Genomic DNA, 27,055 nt, shown 5'->3' with positions numbered 1-27,055 from the left:
CAACACTCACCCCAGACACACACCCGTGCAAGGAATGCAACACTCGCCACAGTCTCGTTGGGGCAACACTCATACACCAACACGTGCAACATACACCTGCAACATTCGTGCAACACCGCCTCTGTCTGTGGCGCGATGCGGAGGAATACACCGACACCCGTGCAACACAGACAGCACAGCACAGCCCAGCCACCAGAACAGTGTTGCTGACGCCCACACGTGGCTCAGTCAGTGTTGCCAGCGAGGAATCGTAGTCACGCAGCGTCTCGAGGACTTGTGTTGTCCGCGTCACAGCGGTGTTCCGTGTGGCACTGGGCGTGGACTGGACGATACAACATGACCATCACAAGAACAAGACGACAATGTGTTAACGATGACGACAAGGACACCAATGAAAACGACGACGACCACAAAGAAAGGACAAAGACAACGATAACCACAATGGTAGAACAAAACAAGGATTGTTTGACTGACCTTGAAGGTACAAGCAGATCCCCTTCCTCTCAACACACACACACACACACACACACACACACACACACACACACACACACACACACACACACACACAGTGACGATTCGTAACAAAAGTTCACCATGAAATTATTAAGATTGGCAAAATATAACAACAGGGTAACTTCGTCAACAACTTAATCTTTGGAGCTTCACTTGGCCATCGCTCTTAAAGTTCAAAGTTCAGTAACACCGTCTGGTGGCGACGTCGTACAATAAGGAGCTTGAAAAATTACATTGACGTCCATGGAAACCTACAGGAAAACTTACTGAGGGAAAATGATTGCACTCTCAGTATTTCAAGACCTGAGAAAATGTTCGTGGAGAGGTTGCAATGTGATGGCCGTGATATCTTGAATTCTGCTGTCAATAACAAATGTATTCAACTTAACAATGTCGGACAGCATTACAGATCACACGAATGAAACTAGCATCAAATAGAGTTTAACAGATCAAAATTTAATTTAGGAGCAGCAATAGAACAATAAGCTGGCTAACACACAGGTCATGTGTTTTAGCTGCTGGTAGGAGCAGGAAACTACTGACCTCTGGACCATCACTAGTAACGGGAGTGTAAGCCTCAGTGTGGGTATACTTGTGCACTGGTGGCAGCGGTGGGATACTGCAAATACCTGAATAGAGACCATAGAAAAAAAAAAGAAAAGACAAGAAAAGAGTTGTGGCGTCGTGTTACCTCACACTTTGGCTTTTGACGTTCCAACTGAGGCGAGTTAAGGCTTTGGATATTGGAAGTCAGTACACAGCTTGCAGTCATAGAATCGGCAAGGCACAGACACGTGTGCCAGGCAAATATTAATGATCTTTACAGGAATGTGATTCCTTTCAGACTGAACCAAACTCTCGTCTCGCTGAAGATGAAAGGCATGCGTGTGCATGAGTGTATTGCGTGTTTTCCAAATTCTGATAACTGTTCGAAGTCAAGTTCGATATAACCTTGGGCTGAACCACTTATATGAATATACATGAATGCCTCGCTGATCTTACTTTAACACCTCGCATTGGTTGACTGTTTCCAGCGAGAGTTATCGTGTTACCACCTTTTAATACAAGTTATGTTATCGCTTTTCAATACACTAGAATTATCATGTTACCACCGAGTAATACAAAATGATTATCTACCATCTTGGTGAGATGAGTTACGTCTATAAACGAAATTCTCGGCAGCTTTTAAGGTGTTCCATGAATACTTTTCGCTGCAGCCAGTGATGCTTTCAAATCCTTCTTCAACAATATTTCACCTGCCAGTCTTTCCCAAACTGTCACTAACACGGCAGCGTTCTCTGTACGTGACGGCAATACCTGTTGTTATATCTCCGTCTGTCCAATCATAACACAGAAGTCGACAAGCAGTGACACACAGGACTGAGAGGAACAAACGAACATACGTGACACCAAGTTGAAGGTTACTGATGGCGGGGTAAGGGTGAAATGGTCTGGTGGGGGTCCTGTCCTGGGGAGGTGATGGAAAGAGAAAGGGGAGCAGGAGAGCAGTAACAGTCGCGGCAGGAGCAGTAGTGCGTGGTGATGCGAGGGCCACGGCGGAGGATGGAAGGAAAATATGATGATGAGAGGAAGATAATCAGAAGGAAAGGAATGAGAATGACTTAGATGAAAGGGAAAACACTACAGAACCAACACCTTTTCTCAATCACGTGTTCGCTTTTCAACTACGTGTTAAAAGAAAGGAAAAGAGAAAAAAAGAGCAAATAAAAAAAATAAGACTGGCTGTTCCCGGTTAACGTTCAGCACTGAGGATGGGACGGGGAAGGGAAGGGGAAGGGGAAGATAGGGAGAAAGCAGTGATGGGGCTGTTGGAGGAAAGCCTAAAGCGGTGAGGATTGCAGTCTCACTAGAAGCTCATGGGGGTGATGAGAGGGAGAAGCAGGGGAGGGGACGAGAGGAGAGGAGAGGAGAGGAGAGGAGAGGGAGAGGAGGGAGGGAGGGGAGGGAGGGAGGGGAGGAGAGGAGAGGAGAGGAGAGAAGGGAGGGGTGAAGGCAGGGAGGGAGGGATTTGTTGTTTGGGTACGGTTGAGGAGGAGGAGGAGGAGGAGTAAGGGAAATGATGACCGACAAATATGAGAGAGAGAGAGAGAGAGAGAGAGAGAGAGAGAGAGAGAGAGAGAGAGAGAGAGAGAGAGAGAGAGAGAGAGAGAGAGAGAGAGAGAGAGAGAGAGAGAGAGAGCGCCGTAACACAGCTGTGGCAAAACCTTTCTAAGCAAAAATAATCAATAATTGCTGATTTGCTTTGAAGGTAGAGAGAGAGAGAGAGAGAGAGAGAGAGAGAGAGAGAGAGAGAGAGAGAGAGAGAGAGAGAGAGAGAGAGAGAGAGAGAGAGAGAGAGAGAGAATCAGGTAGACATAAAATAAAGAAGAGAATAATCACACTCAAACAACACACACACACACACACACACACACACACACACACACACACACACACACACACACACACACACACACACACACACACACACACAAAGAAAGAAAGTAAAGAAAAGACTAAAAAGAAAGAAAAAAAAAGAAGAAACAAACCGAAAAAGAAAAAGAAAAAAGGAAATAGGCGCTGAGATAATGAAAAAAAAGAAAGAAAATGCCAAACCATAAAAAAAAAAACGAAATATGAGAAATAAATAAAAAAAAAACAACAGAAACACACACACACACACACACACACACACACACTACCACTACATCGACATAACAAGGTAGTAGTAGTAGTAGTAGTAGTAGTAGTAGGTGATACGTATAAAGGGCTACACATACCAACACTGACAGCACACAGCCCGCTATGCAGACATAATCCCCCACCTTCCTGTGCGCGCTGTCGGGGCGGGAGGACAGCGTCAGATCAGAGGAGGTCAACAGAATCTTGTATGGACCCCGACTCATCTCCTTTTGTCGGATGCGTTTCCTGAGGGACAGCAAATGGGGAGTAGTGCGGAGGTGGAGGTGGAGGTGGAGGTGGAGGTGGAGGTGGAGGTGGAGGTGGAGGTGGTAAGGGAGGACGAGGAGGTGGAGATGGTGGAGGTGTGGTTCTATATAAAAAGAATTAAAGAAAAAGAGTGGAGGAATTGAACGAGAGGGTAGAGGTGGTGGAAAAGGAGGAGGAGGAGGAGGAGGAGGAGGAGGAGGAGGAGGAGGAGGAGGAGGAGGAGGAGGAGGAGGAGTGGTCATATCCAAAAAGGAAGAGAAAAAAAAAGAATCACATCGCAAAATAACAAAAAAATACATAAATAAAAAAAAAAGAGGAGGAGGAGGAGGAGGAGGAGGAGGAGGAGGAGGAGGAGGAGGAGGAGGAGGAGGAGGAGGAGGAGGAGGAATAGACTTGGAAATAAATCAGTGGCTGGGGAAGATAAAAAAAAAGAACAATAAAAGGGAGACAAATAAAAAATAAAGGATGGAAATGGAGAGAAGGTGAAGAACCATAAAGACTTAAAGTGAGAAAGAAGACAAAAAAGAAGGAGGAGGAGGAGGAGGAGGAGGAGGAGGAGGAGGAGGAGGAGGAGGAGAGGAAGAGGAAGAGGAAGAGGAGGAGGAGGAGGAGGAGGAGGATATAATGGAAGAATACTGAGAAGAGAAAGAGAAAGAGGAATAAGAGAACTGCAATAGTCATTAGGAAAGGATAAAAGAGAGGCAAAGAGAAGAGAAGGGAAATAAACAAGACAACGATAAATGAGAAGGGGAACAGAGAGAGAGAGAGAGAGAGAGAGAGAGAGAGAGAGAGAGAGAGAGAGAGAGAGAGAGAGAGAGAGAGAGAGAGAGAGAGAGAGAGAGAGAGAGAGAGAGAGAGAGAGAGAGAGAGAGAGAGTATAAAACATAAACCAGAAAAAAAAATGAAATAAGCATCAACTCTGAAATATTTAATCAAAAACACATTCTTTATTTAATCCAAACACATTAGTGGTGGCAGCAGCAGCAAGAACAACAACAACACCACCACCACCACCACCACCACCAAACACAAAGCAAACAACACTCAATCCGCATCTCTCCCTCATTACACTTCGCTTCTTCCCACCTTTACCTGTATACATTAATTAGCGGTAACACACAGGTTAATTAATTCAAATCAGGCGCGGCGCTCGGGGGACGAAGAGGGACAAAAACAGAGTAGGAAGAAAGGAGAGGCAACTAAGCGCATGGACGGCAGGTGTGACGATGAGAATAAAGAAGGGGAGACAGAGAAAAGAGATAGAAGGAACGTAGACAGGTAACTAACTAAGAGGGACGAAGTTATGGCGAAGGGAATTAAGGAAGGCGAGGGGAAATTAATGATTTTTCCCCTCGCCCATCGGAGTAATAGTTTGGGAGTACAAAGGAAAGGAGGAAGAGAATAGTCCGGACACTCTTAATTGAAAAAAGGGAGAAATAAAGGAAGAGAGAGAGAGAGAGAGAGAGAGAGAGAGAGAGAGAGAGAGAGAGAGAGAGAGAGAGAGAGAGAGAGAGAGAGAGAGAGAGAGAGAAAAGAAAGAAAGAAGAAGGAAGGAAGGAAGGAAGGAAGGAAGGAAGGAAGGAAGGAAGGAAGGAAGGAAGGAAGGAAGGAAGGAAGGAGGGAGGGAGGAGGGAGGGAGGGAGGGAGGGAGAGAGAGAGAGAGAGAGAGAGAGAGAGAGAGAGAGAGAGAGAGAGAGAGAGAGAGAGAGAGAGAGAGAGAGAGAGAGAGAGAGAGAGAGAGAGAGAGAGAGAGAGAGAGAGAGAGAGAGAGAGAGAAATTACAGGGAAAGATCTCATGAGGGAAAGGAGAATTATCATTTGAAGATAAGAGAGAGAGAGAGAGAGAGAGAGAGAGAGAGAGAGAGAGAGAGAGAGAGAGAGAGAGAGAGAGAGAGAGAGAGAGAGAGAGAGAGAGAGAGAGAGAGAGAGAGAGAGAGAGAGAGAGAGAGAGAGAGAGAGAATATTAAGCTTAATGAATACCTGTGAAAAAGAGGAGGGAAAATAGAAATACATTACAAAGAAAACGAAGAATAGCAAATAAAGAAAAAAAAAATAGAAATACAAACAGAAGAAAAAAAAATAGAAAACAAAATAGAAAACAAGAAAAAAAAGACGAAGTGCTAATCAAAAAAATAATAAATAAATAAATAAATAAACCAAAAAAAAAAATGAAAAAATATTTGTAGCGGGTATTAGTTTATGGGGGAAGCACTCACCTTTCTGAAGGGAGGAGGAGGGAGGGGGAGGGTGCGCACCTGAGGGGAGGGAGGAGTGGGAGGGGTGTCTTACCTGATGACGGCCGCACAGCCACAGCAGGCGGCCATGAGGAACAGCAGGCAGAGAACTATCATTACCACGTATCCCGGCGCTAGGGGGGCTGCTGCGGGGAGACACGGCAAGAATAGATGGATTTAGAAACTTCCTTTATTATTGGTAGAAGTGGTGATTTGTAGTGGTACCTGAATTGTGAAGTCTCTATGAATATAACCCCTTGAATACTGAGAACCACTTTTAACTTGAGATTTGTATACAATTAGACCATTCTATTAATATTAGCAAGGGTCAATGGAGGTCAGAAGGTTAATGGCCACAGTCTTCACTATTTTAATCACCCACATAAGTTTCTGAAGCTGTATCAAATCAGCAAATAGTTAGCAGAATGAATATGGAAACGCATCATGCTGCTCAAGGGGTTAATGGTATCTTCTGAAGTTATAATTCTTAAACCTCTATGAACTAATGGTAAACAGAGTGTATTCTGAAACAGCTTTGAATGGTTTAATTAAGTTTTAATTCGCAAACCTCTATGAATTAATGTTAACCCTTTCAGTACCGTGACGCGTTTTCCTAATCATTCTGATTATGATTTGGTGATTTTATACTTTACAAATTTATGTGGGAGATTAAAATAGTGAAGACTTTGGCCATTAATCTTCTGACCTCTATAATCCTTTCCTAATGTCAATGGAATCGTCTAATCAGTAATTACACCAAAAACTCGTGAAGAAATTCATCCCAGCACTGAAGGGGTTAACTAACTATACTGTATTCTGAAACACCTTTGAATGACTGAATTAACACTGCAGTATAAACTTTTAAGAATGAATTAATAGTAACTAGTATATTTTGAAACACTAAATGACTTAACACTGCTGTACAAACCTCTATGAATTAACAGCAAGTAACTATGATGTAATTTGAAACAGATTTGAATGATTTGATTAACACTGCAGTACATTTTTTTTTTAACTTTATAGTGAATGTTATTACAGTACTCGTATTAAGTCACCTATTTTGAACATTTCCTTCTTTCCTGCAGTGATAAGAAAAAAAAAAAAGTGTTTGTTTGGTCTGCTTTATTAACACTACTGTCTTTACCTTCCCTCCTCCTCCTCCTCCTCCTCCTCCTCCTCCTCCTCCTCCTCCTCCTCCTCCTCCTCCTCCTCCTCCTCCTCCTCCTCCTCCGCTTCATTTCCAGATTCCTACTGCTCATCACTCCTCCTTTCCGGATTTCCAGCGCATTCTTTCCCTAAATCTCTCCCTCCTCTCCTCTCCCTCTCTACACACACACACACACACACACACACACACACACACACACTGGAGTATATTGCGACATTCCTCTTCTGAATCACTCACACATACAAACACGAGCACACACACACACACACACACACGGTACCTTCTGTATATTCTAGTACTGCATTTCTTTTTATATCTATCATATTTTCTCTTCTCTTGTTATTCTCATGTTATTTGTATTTCTGATGACGCAACATTATCTCCCATTGTCTGTTTTCCTTTCGCTTTCATCTCTCTCTCTCTCTCTCTCTCTCTCTCTCTCTCTCTCTCTCTCTCTCTCTCCCCTAATCAAAATACTGCTTTCACTTCCTCCTTCTATTCATCTCCTCCCTTCCTCTTGTTTCTCTTTTATCTCCTTCCTTCCTCCCGCTCTTCCTTTCCTCTTTCTCTTCATCTTCTCACTCTCAACCTCTATCCTCTCTTCATTGAGTTCCTTCTTCCTCTTTCTCTCCCTTATGGTACTCATCTACTTCCTCTCTCTTATCTTTCCTTCATATGCTTCCTTCCTCCTCTTCCTCTTTCACCACCACCACCACCACCATTAATGTATTCTACTTTTCATTTCACAATCATTTCATTACCAAAATTTCTTACTAGGATCATGTATCATTGCTATTGTTGTTGTTGTTGTTGTATATGCTTGTAGTGCTAATATTTTGGTTTCTGCTACCTCTCTCTCTCTCTCTCTCTCTCTCTCGTTCCGGAAATACAAATGGCGGCGCATGAACCTTGATAATAACACTCCTCTGTTTTCCTATTTTCCTCTTTTCCTTCCTCTCTCCTTTTCCATTTTCCTTTTTATCTCCTTCATCTGTGTTTCTCTTTGTCTTGGTTCTTATCTTTATTCCTTCTTCTTCGTCTTCTTTCTCCTCCTCCTCTTCCTCTTCCTTCTCTCTTGTCTTCTTCCTTCATCTCTGTTTTCCTTTACCTTGCTTCTTCTCATCTTTATTCCTTTCCCTTCGTCTTATTCATCTTCCTCTTCCTCCTCCTCCTCCTCCTCCTCCTCTCTTCTCTCTTGTTTTACTTCTTTTCTATTTTTTTCTTTGTCTTCTTTATTTCATCCTTTGTCTTCCTCTTCCTCCCTTCTCTCTTGTCTTACTTCATTTATATTTCTCTTTCCTTTTTCTTGTCTTCTTTATTTACTCCTCTTTTGTCTTCTTCCTCCTCCTCCTCCTCCTCTCTTGTCCTCCTCCTTCACCGTTATTTCTTTGCCTTGTTTCTTGTCTTCTTTATTCAACCCTCCTTTGATTATTCCTTCTTCTATCTCCCTGTCTTGCTTCTTCCTTTCTTTATCCCTCCTTCTTCTTATTCATTCACTCTTTTCTTCCGTCTTTCCTTGTTGCTTCCCATCTTCATTCATCTCTTCTCCTTATCTTCCTGAATCATTCCCTCTTTTCTTTCTCCTTCTCCTGTTTCTCTCTGTCTTATTTCTTTCCCATCTTTATTCACCCTTGTTGCTCCTCCTCCTCCTCCTCCTTCTTCGCTTCCTCGGATCCACAAGAAAATAAACACGCAGATTTGTATTCCAGTGTGTGTGTGTGTGTGTGTGTGTGTGTGTGTGTGTGTGTGTGTGTGTGTGTGTGTGTGTGTGTGTGTGTGTGTGTGTGTGTGTGTGTGTGTGTGTGTGTGTGTGTGTGTGTGTGTGTGTGTGTGTGTGTGTGTGTGTGTGTGTGTGTGTGTGTGTGTGTGTGTAGGTGGGTGTTTCCCCTTCCTAGCTTATAAGATCTCAGGTTACTAAAGGGTATTATTCTCTCTCTCTCTCTCTCTCTCTCTCTCTGTGTGTGTGTGTGTGTGTGTGTGTGTGTGTGCTTGCTAACCATGTTTTGTACTCCTTCGTTATAGTTTCCATCATTACATCTGGTCTCAGGAAGCCCCGAGGCACCACACAGAATTCTGCACCGCACAGTGAAATTATGAACCGTTTGGTAAAATGAATGCTCCCCTACTGTCTCTCTCTCTCTCTCTCTCTCTCTCTCTCTCTCTCTCTCTCTCTCTCTCTCTCTCTCTCTCTCTCTCTCTCTCTCTCTCCAAGATGTGTCGTTTAAGATCTTTCCTTCCTTAAATCCTCTCTCTCTCTCTCTCTCTCTCTCCTTGCCACCTTCATGTGTGTGTCTAATTAGCTCCATCTCTGGACCACTTTCCTTCCACTATTATCTCGCTCCTCGCTGCCACAATGGAGAGTCTCATTAACACCGCGCCGCGCCCCGCCACTCACCCGCCATGTAGCCGCAGATGGCCCCGCCGCCGCAGTCTTGGTCTCGAGGCACGAGAGTGTCGTAGGCCCAGTCGATCTCAGATTCTGTCACCACTTCAAACACGTCCTCGTCCACCCCTGCCTGCTGGGAGAGGGCGAGAGTGAGGTGTGTGTGTGTGTGTGTGTGTGTGTGTGTGTGTGTGTGTGTGTGTGTGTGTGTGTGTGTGTGTGTGTGTGTGTGTGTGTGGGGTGAGGAATAATGGCCCGGCCATCGCCTTGCCTGGGGCTCAGGCCGTGCGTCAGGAAGGGCCTCTGCCGGCACCCTGTGGGAGTTGGACCTGCGCCCTAAGGCCCGAAGGAGAGCTGGTGGCTCAGCACTGTAGTTAACCCACCTTTGCGACGCCCGGGGGCGCGGCCTGCAGCGCCAGCACCACGGAGAGCTGACCGGAAGAAGGCAGCCAGTCTAGAAGCAAGAAGTCGAAGCTCCTTTCCCCGCTGGGGGCCACGGCGCCGCGCCCCTGCATCCCCGGGAAGGATGTAGGCTGCTTGATGCGCATCTCCACAGCGCGGGATCTGTTGCGTGAGCCCTCGCGGACCCAGGATGCGTCGCCCACCGGGGAGGAGATGCGCCGTGACCCAATGATGCTCTCCAGCCGCCGCTCGAACTCCTCGTCCTCCCGCGCCTTGTCCAGGGTCTTCATCTCGAAGTACAGCCTCTCCCGCTCGCGTTCCTCCTCCTCCTCACGCGGCTCCCCGCCCGCTCTCGCTCCTCTCCCACGCGGGCTGCGGCTCCTCCTGGACTTTGTTCCAAGCCGCGGAAAGCCCTGGAAGAAGCCCCGTTCACGCTGGCTTCCAGGATGGCGCGGGCGTGGCATCTTGCCGTCGCCACCCGCACGCCGCCGCCGCAGAGCCTTGGCGCCATCCCTGGGCCGCAGCTCTTCCCCGGTGAGATTGGTGGCGCCAGCAGGCTGCCTGCGCAGATGCACGGCGCCCACGTTGGCCCGCAGCAGGTGGGACAGCAGACTGACGCTGTCGTACACCAGGCGCGTCACCACGGCAGACCTCTGGGGAAACAGACAGACACAGGCAAGGTGAGCTGAGCAACACGTGGCCGCGTCATCCACAACGCAACACACCTTCATCCCACGACTCCTCCACCACACCTCCCCTCCCTTACATCGACCATCATCACGCCGCTGCACACCAGTCCTGCCTCTCCCCGCCGTGGACATGTCGGCGGCGCCAGTAAACATGTTGAGACATGTCTCGTGGGACATCAAAGCCATGACACTCAGCGATCAATATTTCACCGCCCCCTCTCTGCCTCCCACACCCCGCCACCACTACTACCACCACCGCCTCCACACGTTCCCGATCGTTCATTCCCCGCCCCCCCTCCCACAAAGCCATCTTCTCTCCCAATTCCTTTTCCTTCACTCTTCCTTTCCTTCCTGATTAAAGGCAGCTCCATTCTGCTCTTCCCTGCACGGGGTGAATGATGTCTCGCACAGGTTCCCCTTGTGTTCAGTAAGGCCATGAAGAGTTACTCAGAATAACAGACGCCCCATCACCAGCACTCAAGGCTCAAGAACATGGTGCGATGCTGAGAGAAAGTGTATAGCATCTCAAGGTAAAATGGTACTTAGTAAAATAAAATAGGTGAAAAGAAGTAAATTTAATAGTATCCCTTAACAAATAAGACACAAAGAAATTGGGGGAGCGTTGCATGTCCCTCCTGACAGACAAATCTTCCAGTCATCGCACAGCTGACGGATGAGGAGCGTCAGCTGATCAGATAACGCAAGGCTGACGGAAAACACTAAGATCTGTATTCTTCCATGCATTATTCATTTGCTGGGATTGCTGTCAAGGGTCACGCAGATGAGCAGTTAGCTTCTCATGGATGTTTTTGTTCTTTATTCTCTCTTAGTAGTACGTGATCATTGTAAAGCTATCTCAGAATCATAAAAACACTTAAAACACCTTCATTTTCATGAGAGAGAGAGAGAGAGAGAGAGAGAGAGAGAGAGAAACAATCGGCTATGAGTGTACGCTATTGATATTTTCAAAGATGGTTGCACACGTTAAGTTATGTTAAATCAATCCTCTCCCTGCGGTATGCAACGATTCTCTGCGAAGTTTTTATAAGCGTCTACAAGAAAGCAAAGGATTACGAGGACAGGTTTTTGCAATTTGTGGCCAGTGTAGACCAGGAAGAAATGTCTCACAGCTGCTGGTGACTAAAGAAAGGTGAGTGAAATAGCAGTAAAAGCGTATTAAATGAGCTGTTTTTTTTTTTTTTATGTTCATGCAGTGATAGACTAATTAACATACCACATCAACAAGGAGGAAAAATAAACACTAATACGAACACGACTAATAATTTTTGTGGTCTTTGGAAACAGTTCTGGTGAGACAGCGAAGTATTTAACCCCTTCAGTACCATTATGCGTTTCCATGTTCATTCTGCTTACTGTTTGGTGATCTTATACAGCTTCAGAAACCCATGCAGTGAAGATTGTGGCCATTAATCTTCTGACCTCCATAGACCCTTGCTAATGTCAATAAAATGGTCTAATAGTACACAAAAATTAGGGTAAAAATACATTTCAGTACTGAAGGGATTAAGCGCAAGTGCTGTTGGTAGTAGTAGTAGTAGTATGTAGTAGTAGTAGTAGTAGTAGTAGTAGTAGTAGTAGTAGTAGTGGTGGTGGTGGTGGTGGTGGTGGTGGTGGTGGTGGTGGTGGTGGTGGTGGTGGTGGTGGTGGTGGTGGTGGTGGTGGTGGTGGTGGTGACGGAGAGAATGGTAATGAGGCGTGATGTGGGAACCAAGGAGAGCTCACAACACCACAGCAACACCTGTCCTTCTATCCTTGTTGTGACAAGTGGCCCTTCGTGTGTGTGTGTGTGTGTGTGTGTGTGTGTGTGTGTGTGTGTGTGTGTGTGTGTGTGTGTGTGTGTGTGTGTGTGTGTGTGTGTTTAAACTGATTTGCCGCATACGTCTTTGTTTTGATTCTTTTGCAGGCAAACAGGAGAAATAGAGATAGATAGATAGACAGATAGATAGATAGATAAATAGATAGATAGATAGATAGATAGATAGATAGATAGATAGATAGATAGATAATCATATAAGTAGACCGATATGAAGAAAAACACCAGAGAGAGAGAGAGAGAGAGAGAGAGAGAGAGAGAGAGAGAGAGAGAGAGAGAGAGAGAGAGAGAGAGAGAGAGAGAGAGAGAGAGAGAGAGACCCAATCACACGATAAACGAACAATATTTCTCTTAGGCTCTCTCTCTCTCTCTCTCTCTCTCTCTCTCTCTCTCTCTGGACAGGAGGGAGAGCAGATGAGGCATGACAGAAGGTGGAGAGAGGAAAAGAATGCAGAAAGGAGATAGAAAGAAAGAAAGGGGGAGGAGAGACAGGATAAAGAAGCGGAAGGAAATGAATGATGAAGGGAGGAAGAGGGAAAGAGGAAAAAAGAAAGAGAGGGTGACAGAAAAGTGAAAATATGATATGGAGTTATTTTCACTCAAATTTCAAGTGATGGATTGTGAAATTTCAATAAAAAATGTACTTTATTTTTTAAGGATGGGAGGAGGAGGAGGAGGAGGAGGAGGAGGAGGAGGAGGAGGAGGAGGAGGAGGAGTTGGGAAGGAAAAGGATGGGAAAAGGACATAATAAGAAGAGAAGAGAAGAGAAGAGAAGAGAAGAGAAGAGAAGAGAAGACATAGGAAGTGAAAGAAAATGCTGAAAAGAGAGAATAATAGAAGAGAAGGGAGGAGAAAGGAAGGGAAGAGAAAAGACAAAGGAAGTAAAAGAAATGCTGAAGAAAAGAAAGAATAAGAGAAGAGAAGGGAGAGAAAAGAAAGATTATTGAAATGAGAGGAAACACGAAGGAAGGGGAAAGGGGAGGATGCGCGTGGGTGTTAGAGGACTGGGGAGGGGAGAGGGGAAAGACGGGTAAAAAGGAGGGGATTTGGGGAAAGAAGAGGGGAAGGAGAAAGGGAAAGAAGAGAATGGAACAAAGATAAGCGAGGGAGAGAGATTAGTTGAGGGGAAGTGTTGAGGGATGAGAGGGAAGGGAGAGTTGTGGGGAGGAGGGAAGAAGAGGGGAAAGGGAGAGGGGAGGAGAGGGGAGGAGAGGAAATGAAAGAAAGGTGTGGGTAGAGATTGCGTCATTGTCATTGTTGTTGTTGTTGTTGTTGTTGTCATTAGTTCTTTCTATCATCACAATAATTTCTTTATCTCTTGGCAACATCAACAAAAACAAGAACAACAGCAATAATGATAATAACTATAACAACGATAACAATAACAGTAATAACGATGAACTGATATTCTCTCTCTCTCTCTCTAACAAAATTTCTAGTTCTTTCACTCTTCATTCTTCCTTCATCCTCCTCCAGTTACTCTTTCTCAACCTTTCCTCTTCCTCTTCTTCTTCTTCTTCTTCTCTTCATTCTTTTCATCTCAAAAATAATAAAAAATAAAGGCAAAAGAAAAGAGAAAACACGGCAGTGCATTTCTCTTCATTCCTTCTTATCTCCTTCCTTCGCTTCTCATACAAGAAACAACGTAAGATGAAGCGAATAGAAAATAAATCCTATTGTATTTCTCTTGCTCCTTTCCTTCTTATCCTCTCCCCCCTCTCTCTCTCTCTCTCTTGCACCTCCTCTTTCTCCATCTCCTTCTCATCTACAAGAGAAGAATAAGTACAAGAAAAAGCAAATGGAAAACATCCTATTATGTTTCTTCATACATGATTTATCTGTTTTCTTTGTAACTCCTCCTCGTCCTCGTCCTCGTCCTCGTCCTCGTCCTCGTCCTCGTCCTCCTCCTCCTCCTCTATACCATCCTATTTCTGCCATTAACGACGTAGAATAGTCACACAAAACACTAAGTAAGGACATTATCTATTGCTGTTTGGACTTCTCTTTCTATTCCTCCTCCTCCTCCTCCTCCTCCTCCTCCTCTCCGTGACTGCTCCTTGACAAGCCAGGATCACACATATTGGAATTGCATCCTTTTTACAACAAGATCTGATCCCCCGGAAGCCACGGCTCTGTTTCTGCAGCCTTGTGATCCCCTTCCTTCCTCTTACTCCCCCTTTAGGCTGCTTGGGAGGAATGGGGGGAGGGAGGAAGAGAAGGAGGAAGAGGTCATGGTAAGGGTCAGAGAGGATAAAGGTGGCGTGTGGAAAAGGAGGGAAGAGAGAGAAGAGGGGAAAGGGGAAGAGGAAGGAGAAAAGGAGAAGGAGAAGGAGGAGAAGGAAAGGGAAGTATGGAGGTAGTGTAGAGAGGGAAGGTAAAAGAGGGAAGAGGGGAGAAGTGAGGCTGGATATACAGAGCAGGTGAAGGGATGGGAGGAGGGAAGGGAAAGGAGAGAAGAGGAGAGAGAGAGAGAGAGAGAGAGAGAGAGAGAGAGAGAGAGAGAGAGAGAGAGAGAGAGAGAGAGAGAGAGAGAGAGAGAGAGAGAGAGAGAGAGAGAGAGAGAGAGAGAGAGAGAGAGAGAATGAAGGAAAAAGAAAATAAGGTGTTTGGAAGGAAAGAAAGAAGAAAAAAAGAAGACTATGGAGAAAGAAGGCAGGGATAGAATGAATAAATGAACGAATGAATGGAATGAAGAAGAAAACTGGAATAAAAAGGAGGAAGGAAAAGAAGGAAATAGGGAATAAATAATGGACTAAGACAGGGAGGAGAGAAGAAGACTGAGGAAAAGGAAAGGAAGGTGAGAAGAGAGGAAAAATGGCGGAGAAAAATATGGTTAAGAGACACGAAAGAAAACAGTCAAGGTGAAAAAAATAAGCTTGAAGGAGGAGGAGGAGGAGGAGGAGGAGGAGGAGGAGGAGGAGGAGGAGGAGGAGGAGGAGGAGGAGGAGGAGGAGGAGGAGGATAGATCAGAGGGAAAATCTCCAGGAGAGAAAAAAAAAAGATACAATAGCAAGGTATCCCCCCAAAACACAAACACAAACACAAACACAAACACACACACACACACACACACACACACACACACACACACACACACACACCACCCTTAAAATTCTGCGCCTCACCTCAACTACTTTAAAAAGGCTCCAGTTGAAGTAACAAAATTTTAAGGGAGTTTCTATGACTCTGGTGACAGATTGACCTTTCTACATTGTTAACAGGAGAAACACTCTTAAGAACCCAGCTACATAATCTCTGTAGCCTTTGAAAATAGTCGTGGTGACGAGAAACACTCTTGAGAACCCAGCCAATGATCTCTGTGGGCTTTGAAAATAGTCGTGGTGAGGAGAAACACAAGAGAACCCAGGTAGTCAGTCATCTGTGTGGCCTTTGAAAACAGTCGAGGTGGATAGAAACATTAAAAAACCTGGCTAATTTTTGTGGCCTTTGAATACAGTCGTGGTGAGTGTGTAAAGCGTTTCTGAATCACACAAGCTAACTAAGAATTCCAAACGGACAGAACACTCCTCAACGCTTTTCATTCGCTCAATTGCACACCAAAGACCAGCGCACGCGTTAACCATCACATCTTGAGACTCACAGCGGCATCAAGCGAGGAGGCGAAGGACAGTACAATGTAGTTAGTTGATGGATTCTCAAGCTAAGGCAGGATTGAGTGTTTGCAGCCTGAAGGGACGTTTAACCCCCTCATTTTTACCTTGAGATTTGTGTATGATTAGAACATCTTATTGACATTAGGAAGGGTCTATGGAGGTCAGAAGATTGATGGACACAGTCTTCACTATTTCAGTCTCTCACATAAGTTTCTGAAGCAGCAACAAAGCACCAAATAGTAAGCAGAATATATAGGGAAACACGTCATGGTACTGAATGGGTTAAGTAGTGGGGAGGTGAGTGAGCATCTAGGGCCAGGCAGAGATGGGGAGTGTACTCTTTACCGTTTTGACTTGATGATTTATAGGAAGTAATTAAGGTTTTCAAAGGTGGTTTTCAAGATAATAGCTTAATAAAGGTTCTACGCAATCACTGTAATAGTTCGTAGCGGATTTTACTTTTCTTTTTTTTTTTATGTAAGAGGGGAAACTCGCCAAGTACAAAAGAGTTAACGAAAAGGTCCACTTAATTGCCAGTCCCCGTACAGGTCCAAGAGAGTTAGCCAAAAGAAAGGGATGCTATTGGTGTTGGTGTTTTCGTGAATGGTAGTCACAGTTTTACCATTTCTAATCATTGTTATTGAGGTTTTGAAGGAAGTTTTAAGTTTGGCAGAGATAGTTTTAACAATTATTCTGCATCTCTCACAGGCTTGAAAGTTTGTGATATTTTCTTGGATATCTTTTTGACTGGAGTGATAGTTTAATAAGAAATCTGCATCTTAACCCCTTCAGTGCCATGACGTGTTTTCATATTAATTCTGCTTACTATTTGGCATTTTCATACGGCTTCAGAAACTTATGTGGAGATTAAAATAGGGAAGACTTTGCCCATTAACCTTCCGACCTCCATTGACCCTCCTAATGTAGATCAAATTGTTTAATCTTACCCCAAAAAAATGAAGGTAATAATACGTCTTAGTACTGAAGGGGTTAAACAAGCTCCAGAGAAACTTATTAGCATTTGCAATAATGTTTTTTTAATCCTCGAGAAAAACAACAACAACAACAACTGCATGAACTGTGGGAAAACACCAACGAGAACATGAATAATGCGATCTTTGAAACCAATTATTGTGAAAGCCCAATATAAGTAAAATAACACATGTATTCAGAAACACTTTGTTCTCTCACCAAGACTATTTGCAACGGCCACAGCGATGACCAGCCAGGCACTCAAGGGTGTTTTTACCATTCATAAAGTAGAAATCTTCTTAACCTGTCACTGCAATATCCTTAAAAAAAAAAAAAAAAAAACCGTGTCACTTCATCTAGAAACTTCAATTATTCAGAAACGCTTTGCTCTCTCATCACGGCTATTTCCAAGGACCAAAAGAATGACTAGCCAGGTTCTCAATGGTTTTTCTCCGATTTATAATTTAGAAATCTCGTTAATATTTTGCTGCAACACCCTTAAAAAAAATTGTTCCTTCATCTAGAGCTATCAAATTCATCAAGTTCAGAAACGCTTTTTTCTCTCACCATGACAACTTTTATGGGCCACAGGGATGACTAGCCAGGTTCTCAAGGGTATTTCTCCCGTTTATAATATAGAAAGTTGGTTAATCTGTCACTGCAACCATTAAAAACACCTTTAAAAACCCACGTCACTTCATCTAGAGCCATCAAGTACTCAGAAACACACAACTATTTTCACAGAGCACGAGAATAACTTAACAGGTTCTGAATTGTTTCTCTGGTTTATAATGTAGAAAGCTTGTTCATCTGTCACTCCAGCCATTAAAAACTTAAAATAAAAAACCCGCTTCACTTCATCTAGAGCAGGGGTTCTCAACATTTTTATCGTTAAGAACCCCCCTGAGTTATAGGACCATCTACCCGAACCCCCAGTATTATCACATGGAACATGGAACTCAATGTGTAATGGTATTGCAAAATATTTTATTAGATCGGTCATCTAAGTAGCCCTGGAAATCTTCTCATGATCCCCCCACGGGGTTTCGCGCTGCCAGGATGGCCACTGTCCATGAGCTAACATCATTAGGTCTCTGACGCTGAAGACGTCTATGCAGAACGGTTTGGTTGGCAATAGACAATCTCATTATCAGACTTTGATTTCTAAGTTATGAAAATAAACTCATTTACGGGGCTTCATATGTTCATGGTGTCTTGTAGTCTACTTACTAACCTAGAAGGAAAGAAAATATCATACTAACTTCGAGTTATCAATTGAGGAAAAAGTAATTTTTGTCCCAGGAATAGAGCTAGATGGTATATAAAAAAAAACACACAATGCATAGTTATAACCTAACTCTACTATTATAGCGTTTTTGTCGTAGATACATGTTTAAAAATACTTTACCTATCTTGATATCTCCTTATGTGACAGAAGAATATCCAAAAATATACGATATGCAGTTGACCATCTTTTCTGTGAAATATTACGATATCTGTTGAATCTGGCAACTTCAACGGGAGTTTGGGTCCTCTTCTAGTGTTTCCTTATATTTGAAACATTGATATTTACACGTCATTGTGATCAGGAAATAAAGGAAACTAAGTTTGCTTTTTCTAAGAGCATAAAATAGAAAAATTATGTCTACAGGTGGCAGTTTATGTATAAGACAAGCAAACCTGTGTGCACTCATCCACTCTATCCAGAAGCTTAACTAATTTTCAAAAGTTCCCCAATAGTTACACAACTACCATTGGTCTACTGTTTCTATCCAGTTATCTACAAATACGTACACATTCACGGCAGCAACATGCAAAGTACACTAAATACTCCGGAGCAAAGCTGCCTCACCTTGTTTCATTAATCAGCTAACTCTTGCACACTTTCAGACCAAAGCTATTTTTCATTTACCATCGACGATTTTATATTCGAATCAAAATTTAAACGACGATTGAGAACTTTCGGCCTAAAGATGTTGAGGGCCGTGACGGCCTTGGGCGCCGCACGGGGAAGGAGGTGGCTGTTGGGTCCGGCCTGGGGCCCAAGGCAGGAACTGGCTGCAGGTCCTTCTTTTCCTTGGTGGCCTCAAGCTTCACTACTAGTCGTCCACTTGCAGCGCCTCACACTAGGCAAGGGTCGCCATAAGCAAGAGATCAATGTCTACCACTCACCGGATGGTGCCGTGAGGGGCCCTAAAGGGGTGATAAGGGCTCCTTGCATAGAATATGATGGTGAGTGGTGTGTACGGGTCCCTGCTTATAATGACACCGGGCTGAACAACTCGCCATGAACGAGGGCACGCTGTGCGCCATGAGCCAGGCACTGACAGTACCAGTGGTCCTTTACGTTAGGTTAGGTTAGGTTAGGTTAGGTAAAAGGACTCACTTCATGACAGTGTTTGGGGAGTGGTGTGTGGCGGGTCATTGCTCATGGCGACCCGTGTGAGGCATTGCAAGGTTGCATCGTCACTGCTCTCATAACCACGGGACTGGGGTTGACCCTTTCTGGGTGAAAAGTTTCGTCCCAGTACCTGTGTAGGTAATAATACTTTGAATCGTTTCGCCATCGCCATCGCCGCATCGTTAGCCTCGATAAACGGATCGTTATCCTCGACAAACACATCTTTACCGTGGACACTGGAATCGCAACCTGTCGTGGAATCCCATTGTTAACGTGGACTCATTTTCCTTTGCGGCTTCAAGCTCACTGGTTGTCGTCAACTTGCAGCGCCTCACACTAGGCAAGGGGTCGCCTTAAGCAGTCTGCCGTGTCTACCGTCCACCAGATGATGCCGTGAGGGGCCTTTAAGGGGTGATAAGGGCTCCTTGCATAGAGTCTGGTGGTGAGTGGTGTGTACGGGACCTCTGCTTATAATGACACCGTGCTGAACAACTCGCCATGAACGAGGGCACGCTGTGCGCCATGCACCAGGCACTGACAATACCAGTGGTCCTTTACGGGGTGAAAAGGACTCACTGACAGTGTTTGGGGAGTGGTGTGTGGCGGGTCATTGCTCATGGCTACCCGTGTGAGGCGCAGTGAGGTGGCAGCGTCACTCTCCTCGCACTCAAGGGTCTGGGTGAACCCTTACGGGGTGAAAGGGTTCGTCTCAGTACCTGTGTAGGCAAGTGAACTTCAATTGCGTCGCAGTGAGGTGGCAGCGCCACTCTCCTCGCACCTAAGGGTGTGGGTGGACCCTGACGGGGTGAAAGGGTTCATCCCACTACCGGTGTAGGCAAGTGAACTTCAATTGCGGCGCAGGAAGGTGGCAGCGTCACTCTACTCGCACCCAAGGGTCTGGGGTGGACCCTTACGGGGTGAAAGGGTTCGTCCCAGTACCTGTGTAGGCAAGTAGACTTCGATATTGTGTCGTGAAATCGCATAGTGAGAACTGGAACCGCATCGACATCGTGGAAACCCGCATCCTTACCGTGGAAACTGGAATTGCATCTTGATCGTGGAAACTCGCATTATTATCGTGGAAACTGGAATAGCATCTTTATCGTGGAATGGCATCGATATTTTGGAAACTCGCATCACCATCGAGGAAACTGAAATGGCATTGTTATCTTGGAAACTCGGAGCGCTATTGAGGAATCTGGAATCACATCTTATCATACACACTGTTATCGTGGAAGCTCTCGTGATCGTCGTTCGTTTCGTTATCTCTGAATTACTTAATTAGTCTTGGTATTATTCTTAGCCTCCGTAATAATAGAGATGTTGGTCATTTTTATCTTATCTCTTTTACTGTATTTTTTCTCAGGGTATAGTTTAGTGTTCTTCGACCTTTTCTAAGTTCGTGCACCTTTTCGAGAAGCAAGGACTATAAAAGAAATGCATCAATATTTGTAATTTTCCCTACTTTAAGACTGAAAATCGATAGATAACATTATTGTATATCTACCTGAAGCTATAGTTTTTACGGTCCTAAACAGTCGCTATATAGTGCGAAATGTACTATAACAAAATGCCACATCTCAAACACATCAGGCCCGTGTTCCGTCTGAGTGTAATATATTATATTGTGAATAAATCGTAATACTTTGATAAATGTCAATAGGAGAGGACCCAAACTGTCGCATTTTCAGTGTTCGCAGATTGGTTTAATTCAGGAGTGGGTCAGCATCGTCTCGCGGTACAGAGTAGTCGTCTCTAAACACTGTATTACGATGTATCTATTGATTTACCATGCTTTTACACATCCCAGTATTTTTCTGTTCTTATTCTACCGTGGTATTTCTTTAAAGTTACTTCAGTTTATACGACTAACATCATAATATAGAGCAAATCATAATTTTCTGGTGTACCAAGATCTTTTTAGACTTAAATACAGCACGGAACCTTAACACACGTTTCTGCACAGGTTAATTCTTCACAAGGAATGAGTAGAGCAATATTTGTTCGGTTTTCTTTATGAGAAAAAAAAAAAAAAAATTAGCGGCCGAAACAGAAATAGTCCGAGGGTGCTGTAGTGTTTTCATCACCGTGTTCCTGAGCTCTGTCTTGCCATAGCCTGAACATGGTATTCAGTTCAGTTCAGTTGATAGGCGGAAGTATAGCCTGGATATCGGCACTTCCTGATGTGTTTTGGTTTGGGTTTTGTCTGGGTCTGTAGCTGTAATTAATTATTATTTTAACCTTTTATGTTATGTTCTCTTATTTTTCAAAAATTATATTATTTCTTTATTTTCTTCTATAATAGATTTTTCAAAAAGTAATTTTCCAATGAGGTGTTCTTCATTTTCTGTGTAAGGACGTTGCCAATTGGGGTGTTTGGATCTTTCATTGGTGTAGGCTGGGCAATGTAGGAGGAAATGTTTATGCCTTTAGACTATAGATAAGAGGTTCTCAACCTTTTTCTCGTTAAGAACCCTCTGAGTTATAGGACCATCTACCCGAACCCCGCCAGTAACTTGACATCGAACAGAATGTTAATTTAGTGACTGACACTAACTCAATAGACAAAGGTATTCTGCAAAGGATGTAACATTAAATCAACCATCTAAGTACCCCTGGAAATCTTGTGAACCCCCAGATTAAGAATCCCAGATTGAGAGCCCCTGACTAGAGCAATAAAGTACTCAGAAACACAAAAATATTTTTACAGAGCACGAGAATGACTTAACAGGTTCTGAAGTGTCTTTCTGGTTTATAATGTAGAAGGCTTGTTCATCTATCACTCCAGCCATTAAAAACACTTTTAAAATAAAAAAACCCGCTTCACTTCATCTAGAGCCACCAAGTATTCAGAAACAGAACTATTTTCAAAGGGCACAAAAATGACTAGCCAGGTCTGAAGTGTTTCTCTGGTTTATAGTGTAGAAAATTTGTTAAATCTGTCATTACAACATTAAAAACTTCCTAAAGCCCACATCACAATTATTTTCAAAGATTACAAGAATAACTTGCAAGGTTCTCAAGTGTTTCTCTGATTTAAAAAGAAGAAAACTTGTTAATCTATCACTGCAACCATTAAAAGCACACTAAAAATCCTGCGTCACTTCATTTACACATGGAGCCATAAAGTATTCAGAAACACTTTGCTCTTTCACTACAACAATTTTCAGAAGCCACAAGAATGACTAGCCAGGTTTTCAAATCTGTTTCTCTCGTTTATAATGTAGAAAACTTGTTCATTTGTCACTGCAACCATTAAAAAACCACCCTTAAAAACCCGCGCCACTTTATTTAGACCCTTTTGAAAGTTCTCATGAGTGCAGAAGCGTGTTTTTAATGTAGAAAGCCTGCAACCATTTAAAATACCCTTAAAAACGCGTACCACTTTATCTAGAACCCTTTGAAAGTTCTCATGAGTCCAGAAGCGTCTGGTTTATAATGTAGAAAGCTTGTTAATCTGTCACTGCAAGCATTAAAAAAGCACCCTTAAAAACACGTGCCACTTTATCTAAAATCCTTTGAAAGTTCTCAAGAGTGCAGAAGCGTCTGGTTTATAATGTAGAAAGCTTGTCAATCTATCACTGCAACCATTAAAAAAAAAAAAAAAAAAAAATTAAAAACAAGTGCCAATTCATCTAGACCCTTTGAAAGTTCTCGAGAGTGCAGAAGCGTCTGATTTATAATGTAGAAAGCTTGTTAATCGATCACTACCACCATTAAAAAAAAAAAAAAAAAACTTAAAAACCCGTGCCACTTTATCTAGACCCTTTGCAAGTTCTAAAGAAGCCTGCAGAAACGTTTCAGAATACTTCCCAGGGTAAACTAAAGCAATAGACTCCATCCTAGGTTGCTATTCAGGTATAGTTAATAAAATTGTTGCTCTTGCACTCTCCCTCTCCCATACATTAGAGAGCACACGAACACACGCCTCCTCCAGCCACAAGGAACACTGGTGGCTGCAACACACTGTCAGCTGCATACCTCGCCTCACGTCCCACTGCCAGGGGTGTATGCATGGATGAATGTGTGTATGTATGTATGTATGTATGTATGTATGTATGTATGCAGCAAGAGAGAGAGAGAGAGAGAGAGAGAGAGAGAGAGAGAGAGAGAGAGAGAGAGAGAGAGAGAGAGAGAGAGAGAGAGAGAGAGAGAGAGAGAGAGAGAGAGAGAGAGAGAGAGAGAGAGAGAGAGAGAGAGAGAGAGAGAGAGAGAGAGAGAGAGAGAGAGAGAGAGAGAGAGAGAGAAACCGAGAGACGATGAGAGACAAAATCAAAACAAACAACCAGAGGAAGGAGAGACGAATGAACATACAGATGATAAGAATGAAGATAAAATGAGATAGAAACAATAATGACGACAACTACAATAACAACAATAACAACAACGTGTGTGTGTGTGTGTGTGTGTGATGAAACCCTTACTTAATTAATGATCATGACGGAAAACATTATTATTATTACTATTATTATTATTATCATTATTGTTATCATCATCATCATCACCATCATCACCTCCTTTATTCACATGCACACATACAGCAAATAAAAACGAATAAATATAAATTAAAAAAATAATTACATGAAATAAGATAAAAGAAAACAAACCTCATCAATAAAAAAAGTACAATGAAAAAAAAAAAATAAATAAATAAAACGTATCATTATTCCCGAAAAAAAAAAAAAAAAAAAAAATGAAACATCAAAAACAAAACAAAAATGGCGGAGGTGGGCTCTCTTCCCCCTCTTCCCAGAATGTTGTGTTCAGGGAAGCAAGAGCGGGGGGAGAAAATAATCATGCAGAGGGGGAAACTTCTCATTATTTCTATCTATTTCATTAATTTTCATATATTTTCTCGTTAAGTATCATCTTTTGTACCAGATATGAGAGAGAGAGAGAGAGAGAGAGAGAGAGAGAGAGAGAGAGAGAGAGAGAGAGAGAGATTAATGAATTCACTCACTCACTCAAATCTCATATCCTATAATGAAAGAAAGCAGCGAAGAGAAAACTAAGCATAAAAAGAAAGAAAATAAAGAAAATAAAGACAGTAAGAAAAGGAAGGAATTAGTCAGTTTCTATTTTATTTCCTTTCTTTATTCTACTCCTTAAATTCTTCCTCGTCCTTCTCCATCTTCTCTCTCTCTCTCTTATTCTTCCATTCCATTCTTTCCTTTCCTTACCTTCAGCTTCTCTCTATCTTACATTTAACATTCTTCTTACTTCTCTCTCTCTCTCTCTCTCTCTCTCTCTCTCTCTCTCTCTCTCTCTCAATTTCCTTCCTTCTTCCCTTAATTTCTATTCTTTTTATATTCTGTCTTCTGTTACTAATTATTGTGATTCTTTACTGTGGTTCTCCCTTTATTCTTTGTATCTTCATTTTCTTCTTTCTCTGTATACTCCATCTTTTATTTCCATTTATCTACGCATTTTTTTTTTTTTTCTTATCACTTATCTTCCTCCTCTTTCTCCTCTTATTTCCTCTCCGTCTCTCTCTATCTTCCTCACTGTTATTTTCTCTATTTTTGTCTTTCTCTCATATCTTTTGCTTCTGTGTTTTATTTTTCGTCTCTCTCTCTCTCTCTCTCTCTCTCTCTCTCTCTCTCTCTCTCTCTCTCTCTCTCTCTCTTCTCTCCTTTCAGTTACGTAAGCCTCAACAAGTCCGCCGCTATCTATTCTTCCTTTGTGTTCTTTTGTGTTCCCTCCGCCTCCGTCTCGCCCTTAACTCAGCCACACAGGACAGACAACGCCTCGCACTGAATAGCGGCCGCCTTATTCTAACCCCAGGACGATCAAGATAAGACGCGCCAAGGATAAGAAATAGGGCAGGGAGAAAAATGGGCAAAATCTGGAAGTGTTGACCAGACTAGACCATTTCTCTCTCTCTCTCTCTGGGTGGGTGTGTGGGCGTATCTTCAACTCTAGATAAACACGCACGCACGCACGCATGCACGCAGACATAAACAAACAAGCAAACAGAGAAATAGATAGACAGACATACATGCATACATACCGATCGATACACAGACAGACAGACAGACAGACAGACAGAAAGAAAGAAAGAAAAAGAGAAAGACCGCTGGCAATCACACACTCACTCTTATACACTCACTCTCATACACACACACACACACACACACACACACACAAGGACAGTCATATATCCGCAGCCTTTCTTTGTGCAGTTGTCAATAAAAATCTGAATGTTGCCGCTTTTAGTCTTTTTTCCCCTCTCCCTCTGTTGCTTCTCCTCTTTCCCCCTCCGACGATAAAATACGATAGAATACAATTTTGCTGCCGCCCCGCCAAGCTCGTGCAACAATATCCGGGCGGCGTACTGTAAAAGTGGCTCCCTCCTGCTCCTCTTCTTTCTCTGTTTACTTATGGATTCTAGAGATTGAGTTGATTTTTTTTTTTCCTTTGCTCTTCACTTTTATGCTACTCTCTCTCTCTCTCTCTCTCTTTCTGTACGGGATTTTTTTTTTTCGAGCGTTGATTCTTTTTTTTTTTAAGAATCCATTATGATATTTCAGTTGTATTTTTTCTATTTGTTGTTCTCTGTCTTGTTTTCCATTTTTATTCTTTCGGCGTTTTGATTCCATTTTTATTTTCTTTAATTTTATTTCGTTTCTAAAGTCCTTGACCTTTACACACACACACACACACACACACACACACACACACACACACACACACACACACCTCTTACCACCACGCAACGCTCACATTAAGAACACAACACTGAAACATTACAATACTTTTTAATCTTTTGTTCGTTGGCTCTCTCTTTCCATCCTTCCACTTGACACATCCTTACCTAATTCAACACGAGTGAAGCTTAATCCAACCTAAGCTAACCTAACCTAGTGTAGTCTGCCTTGCTTTAATCTAACGTATTTCAATCTAACCTGACCTAATGGACGTGTAAGATAATCATTTGTTTCCCTGTGGTCTAATGTATTTTAATTTAACTTAACCTAAATGTACGTGTAAGGTAAGGTCTTGCTGTGGTCTAATGTATTCTAATCTCGCCTTACCTTATGTACGTGTAAGATAATCGCTTGTTTTGCCGTGGTGTAATGTATTTTAATTTCACCTAACCTAATGTATAAGATAATTGTTTGTAAACTAAAGTAACAAAGATCTCTCAGTCCTTGTCCTTACCTTACCTTACCTTAACGTTTATGAAGCATGAGATCTAATCTAATCTAACCTTCTTCAACCTAACTTAATCTAACCAAAGCTAATTTTTTGCCGCATATAACCTAACAAACCTATTTTCTATGTAGGAAAGAGAGCCAGCCAAGGAAAAAAAAAAAAAAAAGGGATAAAAAAAAAAAAAAAATGAACCTAACCTAACAAAACCTCAACTAAACTGGTCTAAACTCCAGAACTAACCTAACTTTCAACTACCCTAACCTAATTTCAACTAACTTAACCTCATCTCAAGTAATCTAACATAATCTCAACTAATCCAACCTAACCTAACCTAAAACAATACAATATAACATAGACTAACTTTTCTCTAACCTAACCTAACCCAAACCAATCTCAAGTAATTTAACCTAACCCAACCTAACTTAGCCCCACACCGGAACCATTGACCCAAGCCTTAACCTAACCTAACGCGGCTGTACTTGCCATATGAAGCAGCCGGGCCCGCCTCGCCTATCTAAGAAGGAAGGGTCGAGGCTGGGTCCCTCCATCTATGATTCACGGGACCTGTCTCGTGTTTGGAGGGAGGAAATATCACATGAGGAGGAGGAGAAGGAGGAGGAGGAGGAGGAGGAGGAGGAGGAGGAGGAGGAGGAAAAGAGGATATGTGAGGCAGTCGAGAGAATGTGTGTGTGTGTGTGTGTGTGTGTGTGTGTGTGTGTGTGTGTGTGTGTGTGTGTG

At 43.0% G+C, this 27,055-nt stretch overlaps 1 protein-coding gene across 6 annotated transcripts in view; it reads right to left on the bottom strand.

Moving 5' to 3' along the window:
* LOC123515600 overlaps window positions 1-27,055 on the bottom strand; it is a 384,796-nt gene that overhangs the window by 29,332 nt on the left and 328,409 nt on the right. For 2 of the 6 annotated variants that reach the window (XM_045274374.1, XM_045274378.1), the window contains exons 7-10: window positions 9,634-10,305; window positions 9,263-9,386; window positions 5,755-5,845; window positions 3,297-3,444 (exon numbers count right to left, since the gene is read on the bottom strand). In XM_045274374.1, coding sequence (XP_045130309.1) covers window positions 3,297-3,444; window positions 5,755-5,845; window positions 9,263-9,386; window positions 9,634-10,305 — 1,035 coding nt within the window. The remainder of the gene's footprint in view (window positions 1-3,296; window positions 3,445-5,754; window positions 5,846-9,262; window positions 9,387-9,633; window positions 10,306-27,055) is intronic. The other 4 variants (XM_045274381.1, XM_045274376.1, XM_045274375.1 and 1 more) reach the window with 4 other exon arrangements.

The sequence above is a fragment of the Portunus trituberculatus genome, chromosome 39 (genome assembly GCF_017591435.1).
Source record: "Portunus trituberculatus isolate SZX2019 chromosome 39, ASM1759143v1, whole genome shotgun sequence".
Classification (NCBI taxonomy): Eukaryota; Metazoa; Arthropoda; class Malacostraca; order Decapoda; family Portunidae; genus Portunus; species Portunus trituberculatus.
This window is presented reverse-complemented; position numbering and strand designations above follow the sequence as displayed.